Below are 13,466 nucleotides of genomic sequence, written 5' to 3' on the forward strand. Positions count from 1 at the left end.
AGCTGGGTGGACAGGGCCAGCGGGGTGGGCTGAGCAAACCCTCACGGCCTGGCCTGCTCTTGGCTGGAGATCTTTGAAAATAAGATCAGTTCTCGTCTTTCCACCTTTAAGACACTTCATTAACTCACACTTCCTCCACGACAGGACTGAAGATCAAGTGTGCCGACTGCCCCCCCCCCACCGCCCGCCCCAGTCTGGCCCGAGAGGCCAGCACCAGCTCTGCGCCCGCTCACACTGGCCAGCTCCCTGCTGGTTTCTACCCTTCCAGGGATAGTGAGGCCCGAGGGCCGCCTTGCGGCCTGGACCTGCACGTCTGCCCCCAGGTCCCCTCTGACTGTCCCCGGGCTGTGTCCAGCACGGCCATCCTCCTCCCCAGCCTCCTCTCCAGTGACAGTCACTACGACAGACTGGACTGTGGCCCCCAAACCCACAGCTTGGAGCCGTAATGCCCGACAGGCGGTGTGTGGGCGTGGGGCCCCCAGCCCGAGCCCTCTGCCGCCGCGGGGCCTCACGGGTGCCAGTGGCCGCGCCCACACAGAGGCTTCCCCGCCAGCCCGGTCCTCGTCTCCCCGTGGCTGCCGGGCACTCACCCCTCTGGTCTGGGGAGACGCCGCCCGGAGGCCCTGGCTGCGATCCAAAGGTCCCCCCCACGCGACTCCCAGCCTGCTCGCCACGCTCATCTCGCTGAGACCCCCCCCCCCGTGTGTGTGTGTTCACCTGACCGCCCTGTGCGGCCCCCAGAGAAACGTGTCCTCGAAAGGCCTAATGAGGCTGGCGTCCCAGGTGCCTGGACCGAGGGGGACACAGCAAGAGCTCGCGCCCGCCGGAGGGCAGCGCCCAGCACGCGTCTGCTGAGGAGAGCGGGGAGCCAACGAGCGGACTCCACACTGCCGCTTCGCCTGCATGTCCGGCCACCGTCTGCCACCTAGTGCCGCGACATGGCAACTTCAGTAGGAGCCGCTTCTGCAGGAGAAGCCAGCGCAGCTGCTGCGTTCAGGGCTCCACGGCCCCGCCCTCGCGTGGGGACACTGAGGGTCCTGCCGCGGGGGAGGGGGAGGGGGAAGGAAACCCCGGCACACAGCGCAGGCGCACGCTCCGGGGCCGGCTGGCTGGGCACGGCGCGCTTCCGGTCACACCTGTATGTCAGAGGACACCTGTCTGTCACTCCTACCCTCCACGGGAAGGTCCTGGGACAGAGCTATCTTCTGTCTCTGCCGGGGACCAGGCACGTAGAGAAGCTCTAACTGAAGAATACGCGATGACTGTGCCGCACCTCTCCTGGGCAATCCCTGAGGTCATTCGGGGAAAGTTAAAATGCATCGAGAGGACGTGACGCAGGGCACAGAAACCGCAGAGATGCCCGAAGCACGAAGCCTGGGAGGGAAACGCAACACTTACGCCCCAATGTCACAAAAACAGCGAGCCCGCAGCCGGTCACCCAGCACTGTGAGCCGCAGAGGGTCCCGGGACCCCTCAGACCTGTTTCCACCCGTGTGGACGAGAACTCCGGAGGGTGTGGTCTCTATGGGGTTTTCCAAACTCCAAGTTTTGTAACCGTCTAATTTTAAAATTAATTTAAGGCAAGTTCCTAACCAAACCGTAATGTGTGTTCACAGCAGGTATGCAGCTTTTAGGTATTTCCTTGAATTACTGTTTTCTTTCTATAGGGGGTCGTCTCAAACTGCAGGACAGAGGTCGCGAGGAAAAGCAGACACGATTCATCAACACGCTGGCCTGCACCAAGGTCACGTGAAACCCTAACCGTGCCATCACTCACACGTGTCCTGGTGAGGGCACCGCGGACCAGGCTGCCTCCCGAGGGGGCCCTGGCCCCCCGGCGGCCTGTGCCGCTCGCTGTTCTGCCGTAGCTGTGGAGTCATGGTGCGAACCGCACGGCGCCCTCTTCCTCCTCGTCAGTCTGCGGAGGTCTCGGCCCTGCGGCTGTGAGACGGCTGCCGACCATTTCTGCTGGTCAAGAATTCTCGTTGAACAGGGGACAGCAAGTCACTTTCAGAGTGTCAGATGAGCAGGGAGAGCTTCCAGGCTCCCAGAGACCGAGCGGCTGGAAGGGGCGTGGAGCGGCTTAGCTGCAGCCGGTTTCCCGCCAGGCCCCGCCTTGTAGTCAGGTTCCGCCTTGACGTTTACAAAACGCGGCCTGTGATGCCATTTGCCACGTTCTCCCTGGGAGGGACATGGGGTCCCACTGTGTGGCTGAGGGACCTGAGGCCGCACCGTGTCACGGGTCCGTCCTGGGGGCCTGGCTCTAACACGGCGCGTGGACTCGGAGCATGACGTCTCGCGCTCCCAGCTCAGAGCCCGCGGGGGGAGCAGAGGGGCCGGTTTACACTCGGGTGCTGTGACAGGTGCCTCCCGGGGACCCCAGCACACGGGCGCCTGGGGACGGGCGGGATGCGGCCAGCGAGGCTTGGGGGGAGGGCAGTCCCGACTGGGGTCTCATTGGAAGGAAGGCGCGGAAGGCGCAGTCACGGCGCCTCCAGAAGCGCGCAGGGCGGTTCTGCACGAGGACGTGTGAGGCACCGGTCTGCGCTCGGCATTTTCAAACAGTGACCGACAGTCAAGTCGCCGAGGAGCAGTCACCAGAGCGGAGAGCCAACAGGTGTCCCAGAGCCCGGGGGTCAGGCGAGGGCGTGAACGGGAGGGGACGTACCCCGAGGCCGTCCCCAGGGCTCGCGGGGGAGGGAGGCCCAGGCTGGAGCCGCGGGTGGGGGAGCTGAGCTGCCCCTCGGGGTGGGCAGGTGTGTGGCCGAGGAGGGAGGGGCTGCTCCTCCATAACGCAGCGCGGCTGGTGGCGCTGTCGCCGTTGCTGTGACGACCCCTGGGGCAGGACGCGGGGAGGTGTGCGGCGCCTGACGCTCTCCGCCCGGGACGGAGGCCACGCGCGTCCGCTCTCCCGAGGACAGGGGAGAGACACGCGAAGGACAGTGCAGCCGAACGGAATGCCCGAGGGCGGCGGGCGCGGGTGGCGCGGGCCCGGGAAGTCTCCGCGCACGTGCAGCGCTCGGGGCGGCGCCGAGGCCTCAGCGGTCAAAGCGTCGTGAGGTCTGGGAATTACCGAATCGGAACGGCCGTAGCGACAGAGGAAAAGCGGCAGCAAAACTTGGCCGAACGTAGCTGCCGAGCCTGATGATGGACATGTGGATGCGCACGCGCGATTTTCCACAGGAACAAAGTTGAAATGCAGAATAAAAGGGGAAATAATTACGACATCCAACCTCAGCATGAGACGCCTCTGTCCAGGGGGTGGTGGCCTCAAAGCCAGAGTGGGGAGGGGTCGCCGGGGGGTCCCCAGGGACCACTGGTTTAGGAAGAATGACTTCAACAGGAAGGACAGGACGGGACACAGCCGACGGGGCAGAGGGCCACAGGAAGCCGCCACCGGGCGGTGTTCTCCGGGGGAGGATGTCTCACGGGTGACAGACAGACCGCGGCGGGAGGCTAGGCCGACGGGGAGGCGCTGGCCACCAGGCGCATGCCGCCTGCACGACACGCCTGGAAGGCACGTGGGGCTTCACCATCCCCCCCCACCCGCCCCGCCCCGCCCCGCCCCACCCCACCCCGCCCCGCCCCGCCAGGCACGTTGGCTCTTAACTTACAGGTCAACCAACCAAGAGAACCCTCAGGGCCCTGAAATGAGAGATCAGAAACTCACCGGCCCACCCCTACCAGCGGAGGCCCCGCCCACCTCCTGACTGGCAGGGCGGAGGCCACGCCCCCACCTGCAGCGCCGCACGTGGCCCAAGGGAACGCGCGTCCAGGTGCTTTAGAAGATGCCACGAGTCCCACGAAGGTTGCCGTCACCGCTGGCCTGCACGCCCTCGGGGACAAGCCAACGTCCCCAACAATGGCGTGACCCCGCGTTCCCGCTGCGTCACTTTGGGGAAGCTGTCCGCCTTGTCTTTCGTCACCTGTAAAGGAGTTAATAACGCCTACCTGGAGGAGTGCTGTGCGCTGTGAATGAGGCCGCGCGGATGGCACCCCAGCTCCGGGCTCACGGGCAGCCGTCCCTTCCTGCCGGCAACCCGAGTTCACCTCTCACACTGAAAGGTGCGTCGCCTGGATGTAGACTAAGGCTCTCTGTACCAATCCTCGGCGTGACCATGTCCCTCCCGGCCTCCGTCTGTCCTACAGAAAGGACTCCCCTTGCGCCTCCGGTTGCGCTGCCCCTTGACCACTGCCTGACCCCGCTGGCATGGGTCTTGCTCTTTGAGCTTTGACGACGAGAGATGCACACAGTCACTCAGGAATGGGGCGCACACCTCTGCACAACGCAGCTGTTTTGTTGATGGGTTTTTTGTCACAGTATCTTGCCTGCTGACATACGTTGTTGATCTCTTTGCCTGAAGCCTCACTTTGAGTTAATGTCATCAAAGACTAATTGACAGTGATCTCGGTCCCTTTTCTGTGTCAGATCTGACAGCTCGCAGTATGTTCTGGATGTGGCGGGGGGGATTTCCCAGCAACGATGTCCTTAGGCAATTCCTCGCTGATGCTCACATGTCACTTTTCTCTCCCATGTCAAGATCTTCTCAGAGATTACCCGAGTCAACTAACGGTTTGATAGCAGCTGCGAATTGTTTTAATTTTCAGCCATTACCCCAATCGTTTTTTGAAACTGTTTCAGAACTTTGGGGCCAGTGGTTCTGCTCAGAGACACATGGCCATCCAGGAGGTCCTGTAGCTTGCTGGTCTCCCCTCCCCTCCCCCGGCAGCCCCCAGCGTCCTCCCTCAGCATTGGGAGAGCCCGTGTGTACGTGGAAGGAACGTGCTCGGACATCGTCCCCCCTCCTCCTCCAGGCAGGCGGCCAGGATTGGCTGAATATATTTCCAATGTCAAAAGCTTTCTGTACAATTTTTACAGTTTCTAAGAGGCCTGAAACCTGGGCTCAGACGAGGCCCGCATGCTGCCTGGTTCCGACTGGCCCCTTGGTGCAGGGGCCCCAGCGCCGACTGCCTCGGGAACGAGCGTCCAGCCCCTGCTTGACCTCCCCAGGGCCGGGCTTTGTCAGTTCCCGGGGCAGCTGGCCCCACACCACATGGCCCGGTCCTTGGGTCATCCCACGCACGACAGCACCCTGCTCCTCCCACGCCCAAGCTCCAACCTGCGTGTTCTCACGGTGCCGCTTCCCGGTCTTCGAGGGGCCCTCTCCCCCGCGAGGCCCCGGGCGCCTGTCCTGGAACCACTTGCATGTCCGCACTGCTCTCAACATGACTCCGGGACTGGAGGACGTGGCATCGGAGGCTGGGACCTCCAAGTCGGATGGGAACGATGCTTCTTGTGACCTGGGCTCTGCTCTTCTTCTGGCAAATCCGGGCGCAGGAGAGGGGAGACTGCGCTGCCCCGTCCTCGCCGGACCTGCCAGCGCCCAAGCTGAGGCCAGTCGGGCGGCCTCCGCAGACCCTGCCCGCCTCGGGGGCCCGGGCGGACTCCACACGACACTGCCTCCCACTGAAAACGGGGAACAGAGCGCCTTCTCGTCACAACCCCGTTTCACTCTGCCTTCCTCGTCCCTACAGGACAGTGACTGAGGGGCGTGTGCCTCTCATGAGCTTCCCGGTTCCACCCGCCTCCCCCAGCGTGCTGGCCCCTGGCGGGCTGCGTGTCAGTGGGCAGCGAGGAAATGAGACAGTCCAGGGACTTGTCGCACAAAGACCAGAGCACATCACGTTTCTTGCAGGAATTTTACCGATCTCGATAGTAACTCACCTGTAAGACCCGAGAACACGAATCTCGCAGGTCGGGAGTGGACCGTGTGTCCTCCAGGAGCAGGAGAGTGGGGGGGGAGCGTCTTGACGGGGGCCTCGTCCCCAGGTCTCGCGCGGTGTGCACGGCCACGCTGGCTCTTGCATCCGGCATGGTGCGTGACATGTCACAGACACAGCGAATGTGCCCTCGTCCTGCCCAACCCCCAACGGCCCAGGGAACCCCGGCATGTGGCAAGACGAGTGTGCGCCATCTGGTGACCAAGGGGTGGACAGAGGATGCACGCGGCTCCCTGGGGAAGCAGCACAGCCACCCCCGGGCCCCCGAGGCCGAGGCAAGGTGTCCGTCTGGGGCTGGGACACACGAGCATCACAGGCCGTCACCTGGAATTCCCCACCTCGGGTGACACACGGAGATGTTTTGTCACAGCTCAAGTGTGACCAGCTTTTCAGTTACATGTCACTACCCGTTAAAGAGGTGGGGTCACCACGGCCTCATCAGCCACGCAGCAGGAAGGGGCCACAACCCACCGCGTCTCAGAAGCCGCCTCTGAGGTGGTCTGCTCTGTGGGCCCCCAGCTCCTCAGGCCTGGCCACGGAGCGTGGACGGGACCAACTCGCAGCCCGCGGGGGTGCGTGGGCCCGGCCGGCCGCGGCCTATGCTGCCCGCCCACTCCCAGCAGCCGAGACACAGGCACGCCGCCCAAGTTGAAATTCCATCGGTCACCTGGGGCCCCCAGCCCGGTTTCTGCCGTCCAATCTCCAGACCCTCCGATCCGACGCTTTGATACGGCTACTCCACGTGATCCGGGATTCCTTTCGCGCCCATTCCTGGACACCCCCTGTGGCTTATACGGCAAGATGAGCTTGTGTCGGGTGCGGAGATATGACATGGGAGGGAAAAAACCCCACAAAATCACCTTCAAAAAAAAGTGTGTGTGTGTCCTGGAGTCCACAGAGGATATGGGGCACGGGACGCCCAGGCCATCTCGGCCTCCGTTCCGATGAACCACCCTGACTCACCCGAAACGCTCTGACGCCCGCAGAGTTAAAGCGCCCCCCACTTCGGTTTGCGTTCGGCCAGCAAAAATAAACACAGACCGAGAGGAGCTGTGACAGGGCTGAAGCCGCCGCCTGGAACGGGAGAAAGGTCCTACGCATTTCGACAACTCCAAGATGTTTTTATTGATTTCAAATTCCAATAGAATGAATATGCTTTATCTAAATATTTTATCACACAACTGAAACATTGAATATTTTTTCAGAAATAGTTAAATACATCAATCTAGTTACAAATTCTAATATAAAGAGTACAAAATATAATGTTATAAACTGTATTTAAAAAAAGAAATACAAATTCTATGGTCTTTTGCATTTTACTGCCTCGAAGTAGAATTAGCAAGATTGGTGAAGAATGAACCCCCTGGTCACCGCGCACGGGCCCTGGCCTGTCGTCCTTCTTTGCTCAGCGAACACCGTGCCCGTGACGAGATCCCAGCAGAGCTGCGGGCGGGGAAATGACACCGGCCTGCGGCCAGGCAGATGCCGGCGTGGGGAGGCGAGGCTGCACGGACCCCCCGCCCCCGCCCCGTGTGCGTCACTGGAACCTCTCGGGGTTTGGGGGTGCTACCTTGTCTTGTTTCCGAGGAGGAATGTGGGTGAAGAGAGCCTGGCCGCGAACACCCGGGAGGTGTGGTCTTGCTCACACGCCCCGAGAACCGCGGCCACCGCGGGCGACGCAGACGGCACGTGTCGGGGGCGGAGAGGCAGCCCGCCACCCGCGCACCCATGGCCCGCCGCACGCGAGTGCCGTCGCTAAGCCTGCCTGCGTGTGCGCCCTCGCGAGGTGCTCATGGAACGTTCTAGAACCTGTGGCAGGGCGGCCGAATTTGAACACGGCTCTTGATATGCCTTTACCTCGCCAAGTGGCCGAACGTAATTCCCAGTGCGATTTTCACGAAAACCTTCGGGAAACCAGTGTCTTTCTTGGTTTAAAAAATAAATAACTACGATGAGTGGGGCAGCCTCTTAAAGCGCTCAATACTTTTCACAACCCGAAACAGCAAACTCCTCCTAGCTTGAAAATGGGCACCGCGCGTGACCAAGGTGACGGTCACCACCCGCGACTGCCACGAGACCTCCCGGGGAGCGGGCACGTGACCAAGGTGACGGTCACCACCCGCGACTGCCACGAGACCTCCCGGGGAGCGGGCACGTGACCAAGGTGACGGTCACCACCCACGACTGCCACGAGACCCCTCGGGGAGCGGGCAGCCGAGCGACAGAACAGCGGACGAGTCCCCAGAGGAGCCGCCCAACGGCTGGCTTTTCAGAGAACGTGAACGTTCATTCTTCAAATTAAGGAGTATGAGTGAATAACCTGAAAGATTTCTACAAGCTTGTTACGTGTTACTTGGCTTAGTCGGGGGAGAGGCGAGCGGGGGGAGGACGGGGCGGGGACAGCTGCCCGGGAGCGGCACGGGCGGGGCGGGGGGGGGGGCACGCAGAGGAGCTGCAGCGTGGACAGCCAGACCCTTTACTGTCTAAATCACATTAGACGCCAACACTGTAAAAACCCCGTCGAGAATCGCGGGCACAGCAGACAGGCAGAGGTAGTAGAAACCGTGACACTCAGAGGTGACCTACAGGACAGATGGTGCAGAAACTACCATTCGGAGAAAAGCAATCAAAACATACTGGCTAAATAAATAAGAAAACACAGATCGCAGTAAATACTATGATCGAGCTGACGCTAACGCATTGGCAAGCCGTCGGGATGCTGGTGATCGCGGTGGAAGGGCCCGTCGGCCCCGGGAAGCCGGCTCTTGGCGGGCGCGGCTCCCCGGGGCCCCTCCGTCTGTTTTGCTAAGCGGAAGCCTGAGTCCACACTCAACACAGCTCACGGGGATCTGAACTGACTCGGGCGGCCCTCTCTCGGCCAGCTCCCCGGAGAGGGGTGCGGGAGGTCAACCCCCGCCCTGGATGTCACAGGGCTGCCACAGCCTGCTTCAGGGACAGGAGTGGACACGACACCTCCGTGTCACTCTGGGCACAGAATTTCCTTCAATAACTAAAACACAGGAAAGCAGCCAGGCCCGAGTCCCTAGTCCCGGGTGTTCCCAAGCTGTCACCGCTTTCAGCCAAGAAACTAAAAGCCAGAAAACACAGAAAGTATCGCTTTGCGGAAATGACAGAAATGCTCAAACGTGAGTCCACGGGAAGGCATCTGATTTCTAAGGTGAACAGAGGAATGTATCTGCAACTTTGCTCAAAAGAACTTTCCGGATCAGTATGTCGCTCAGCAGTATCTGCAAGGACCCCCCCACGCACACCACCACGGCAGGTTGCTCTGGTGTGCAGCCGGTGTGAGAACATCGGGGGACACCGAGCAAGAACTGGGTGTGTACACACACACACACACACACGGATGTGTGTACGTGAGAGAGAGTGTATGTGTGTCTGCGTGTGTACATAAGCTAGCCGGTTACATTGCATTGTTTGCAAGTGTCGCAAAGTAACCTGAACCGTCAAGTAATTTAAACTCAGTAACAAGTAGAATCCAGAACCAAACATTAACTAACAATAACAATAATAATAAAATAATTCAATGAATCGTCAGAACAAAAAAAAACCACACTCTAGGGTGTGTGTGTGGGTGTGTGTTTAAACACGTCTTTGTATCAGAAGCCCATTTTCTACAAAAACTGCGTAACCTATCACTGCATCGAGTAAACTGTCGCTCTCACCAGTATTAAAGGTTAAGATAATTTCTGTACATGTAAAATTATTGCTTTTTTAAAAAATATATTTAGCATGCTTATTTTAATCCATTTCCTGCCTTTACAAAATTTCACAATTAAAAAAAAACCTAGTAAAGCTTTTGCAAAAAATTTCACAGAACATTTTCATTCAAGGCAGCAGTAACTTTTGATAATGCATAAAATCATATGTGCAAAAATCTGAAACTCTCAGAAATATTACCGTCACACATAGTGTCACGGTGCTAGGACAAGAAAACATTTGTATCTGTGGAATACAACGTTCACTGCGTACACCGCAAGGTTTAAGATCCTTTGTTTGGGGCCTTAATCCCCACCACAGAAACTTGCATTTGCGTGACTGAGGAAGAGGTATATGCGGCCACCGGCTCCCAGGGCCTGGGGGCCTCCACGCTCTGGGAGCAGAGGTGCCCCACCTGTGGAGGGCGCCAGGCCCGCAAAGGACACACACCTGCTCACCGAGGTGCTGCCGGGACGGAGGGACAGAGGGACTGGGCGGGGGTGGTGGGGGTGGGGGGAGGCAGAAGAGTCCAGAGCCTCGGCACCCTGGTGTTCTGGGGCCAAGTCCGCCCAGGGACTCTCCCGCCGTGACTGAAATGGGCCCAGGCCCAGGGGTGCAGTGGCCGGGTGGCCTGGAGACAGGTGTCCCCTTTGTGCGTGGCCTGCAGGTGCAGCCCTGTCGCGAAGGCCCTGAGAACAGACAGCGCCCCTGACCGCCAGCTCTGGCCAGCGCCGTCCCCCCGCCCCCCACAGAGAGCAGCACCCCCAGCCTCAGCCGAGTCACCGGGCACAGGGTGAGCTGCGGGTGGAGCATGTAGGGAATGCGATAGGCCCCGGGGGACGGGGACGCGATCGAACCACGAACCACGGACTAGTGAGGGTCTTGCCGTCGGCCCCCCGCCCCAGCCTGGCCTGCACGGCAGCGAACGCACCCCGGTCCCCGCTCAGGGCGTAAACACCCGCCGGCAGGGCCCCGGACAGCCCCGCGCGCCAGCGGCTTCGCCCACAGCGCCTCGGGCCGCTTGCTGTCCCCCACACACAGAGCCCTGTTCCAGTGTCTCACACTTGTCCTGACCACACGGACGCCCCGTGCTCCTGCCGCGCCTGCCGGCACCACGCGGGGCGTCTGCTCGGAGCTCCGGGCGCGGCGTCCGTGCACGCTCCGGCGCTGGCCACAGAGCCCCCCGGTGCCCGCTCTGGGGCGGCGGTGTCTGGTCGGGAGTGTTCCCGCTGCTCCTCGGGGGGCGGGCAGGGTCGCTGCTGTCTGTCGGGACGGCCGGGTGGGCGGCTCTCGGCCGGCGCGGGGCCTGAGGTCCCCTTCCTGAGAGGCTCTGTGTGGACGGCGTCTGTGCTAGCACGGTCTCTCCCCTGGATGAGAAAAGCAGACAGCAGGAAAGGTCAGGGCTGCTTTCCGGGCCCAGGGGCAACGTCCCCCACCGACGCCCGCCTGAGACCGCACATGGCGGCCGCACAGCGGCTCCCACCCCAGACGCAGCCTCGCCTGGCCGTTCCCGGAGCTCGAGGGTGTCCACGCGCCCGCCCACTCCCCCTCCCAGGACGGCCGCCGGCAGCGTCTGCCCCGGCTCTGCAGGAACAGCGACCGAGGTAGTGAGACGGGCTGGCAGGGCTCAGAGACGCACACGTCCGGCGGGGCAGGTGACAGTTCCAGAGCAAGGCTGACTTTGGGGCCCAGCAAAGAAAGCACATCTCCACTGCCCGCCAGAACCGGGAGCACGCACCGACCTGCCTCACCCCTGCGGTGGGGAAACGGGGGCCCCCCAAAGTCAGGCAGACAACGAGATAAAAGGGAGGGGAAGTGTGAGCCCGCGGCTTTCAGGAGACGCCTGCGCACGGCACCTGGAGCATCGCGGCCTGAGCAGCGGCATTCACAGTCTGAGAACAGGGAAGATGAATCTTACTTAACTGCATTAACCTTTAGCTGAAGTCTTGATGACATGCAACCGGCCACTTGAGATGAACATGCACAAAAAAGAACCTTCGCGGAAAATTCTAGCTGGTTTCCAGCTACGCCCACAGGACCCCAGAAAGGCGGGTGGAGGGCCTGCTTGGCATAGCGAATTAAGTGCCTCTCTTCCATTAACCGTTTCGGAAAATCCCTATTTAAAATTAGCGCTGTGCTCACGACCCCCCCCCCCCATCCCCGTTAGCAGACCCGCGTGTCGACATCGAGCGGACGCCGGAATGATAAACGACGGGATCCCAGGGGGGCTGGGTGGGCGCAGCGGCACGGATGGCAGCTCACTTGAAACGCAGGGGTCAGTAACCAAACGGGCAGGGTGGGAGGACGCGGTGCAGTCCGGCAGCCAACTGAAGGGGGCTTCCACTTCCGCACGGCGGCGTCACAGAGTGGGGAGCCCCGCCGGGCGCGGGGCTCACTCAGGACCGCTGCCAGACGTCGGCACGGTGGGGACGGCCGTGCGCCGACAGAACGGGGCGCGTCGCTGCCGGGCGCCGGGCCCCGACGGTCCCCCGGACGTGGCCGAGAGGGCGCCGGGCCCCGACGGTCCCCAGGACGTGGCCGAGAGGGCCCCAGGCCCCGACGGTCCCCCGGACGTGGCCGAGAGGGCGCCGGGCCCCGACGGTCCCCAGGACGTGGCCGAGAGGGCGCCGGGCCCCGACGGTCCCCAGGACGTGGCTGAGAGCAGCGTGACACGCCGTGCGGCGACCCCGAGAGGCGGGCGGGCACGGGCATGCGTGTACCACGCGACGCACAAAGCCTCCCCGGGGACCCGCCCGCGGGTCTCTCCTGGACCAGGAAACACAAACGTGCGCTTGGCAGAGTGGAAAGGACCGGAGAGTGACGGGCTGCGGCCCTCTCCACAGAGGGCGCAGCTGTAAGTTACAGGGCTCGGAGAGTTTTTACAACTTGCTTAAAGGGACCGCGCGACCTGGACGACCCGGATGAGGGTGCTCAGTCCGTACATCCAGACGCAGAGGTGCCTCCTTCATAACTGAGGGGTGTGCGACAGCATCCTGCCTTTTAAGCCATTTTCGCTTACCGATTCGCTGGGGCGAACGTGCTCTATCCGACACAGCAGTCCCGCAAGGCTTTTGAGAACTGGATGAGATCCACCTGAGAAACCGGGGGTGGGGGGCGGACACAGCCGTGGGACGCAAGAGCCACAGAAATGCTCGAGCAGGGTGGACGCCTGGTATTTGGGCACACGCACGCTGTTTTTTCGCCCTCCGACAATGAAAAAGTCGTGAGACGATGAGAATGCTTCTAGAAAGCGTGGCTTTGCTTTTTTGCAGCTGTGTGAATTGCGGGCTTTGCGGTAATGCTGAAGGAAGTTATGACCTTTCTCTGAACATTTTAACGTTTATGGATGGACAGTGACTTCTGGAACTTATGGGGCCTGCTCGCCCCCCTTTCGTCTCTATAAGGGGTCTGTCTGAGCTGGAGTGGGGGCTGGTGGCATCTTCACGAGCAGCGCCTGCACCCCCAGGACGCAGGGACCCCTCGGCCTTCGGAGGCTGCCGCGGGTGCGGCGAGGCCGGCAGGGGCACACGTGGCGTGACACGCCCTGCTCACTCGTGCTCCCGCAACCGCCGGGGCCTCTGGAGGTGCGTCGCCTCGGAGAAAGGGCCGCCGTGCTTCGAGGTGCTGGGTGTGACGCGGGAGACGCGAGCCGAGCTTCGGGATTCGATCTGTGATGCCGAGACCCCGGGCGTGGCGCTGGGAAGGACGCGCCTGTCCTGAGCCCGCCGCCACGTGGCCCCGTCGTGGGCCGCGCCGCGCCCACAGCTCCCGCGAGGCCCGTCAGGCTGCATTTGCTCTCATGTGGCCTGTTCCTCTGATTAATGGGATTGTTTCTCCAGCTCAACTATTTTAAAATGACATTCAGAATAGTGAGAAACAAACTATTAATCGTTGTCTTTAAATCTTTGCAAAAAAAAAAAAATCAAAACTCCAGTTTTCATATTTCAGCAAATTGTCTTCTTTTA

At 61.3% G+C, this 13,466-nt stretch overlaps 1 protein-coding gene across 9 annotated transcripts in view; it reads right to left on the minus strand.

Moving 5' to 3' along the window:
- Window positions 1-6,881: 6,881 nt before the first annotated feature.
- ZNF516 (zinc finger protein 516) overlaps window positions 6,882-13,466 on the minus strand; it is a 73,070-nt gene continuing 66,485 nt past the window's right edge. For all 9 annotated transcript variants that reach the window (XM_036230146.1, XM_036230145.1, XM_036230144.1 and 6 more), the window contains one exon: window positions 6,882-10,868. In XM_036230146.1, the coding sequence (XP_036086039.1) occupies window positions 10,852-10,868 (17 nt within the window). In that variant the 3' untranslated portion in view covers window positions 6,882-10,851. The remainder of the gene's footprint in view (window positions 10,869-13,466) is intronic.

This window comes from Rousettus aegyptiacus, unplaced genomic scaffold (genome assembly GCF_014176215.1).
Source record: "Rousettus aegyptiacus isolate mRouAeg1 unplaced genomic scaffold, mRouAeg1.p scaffold_m13_p_12, whole genome shotgun sequence".
NCBI lineage: Eukaryota > Metazoa > Chordata > Mammalia > Chiroptera > Pteropodidae > Rousettus > Rousettus aegyptiacus.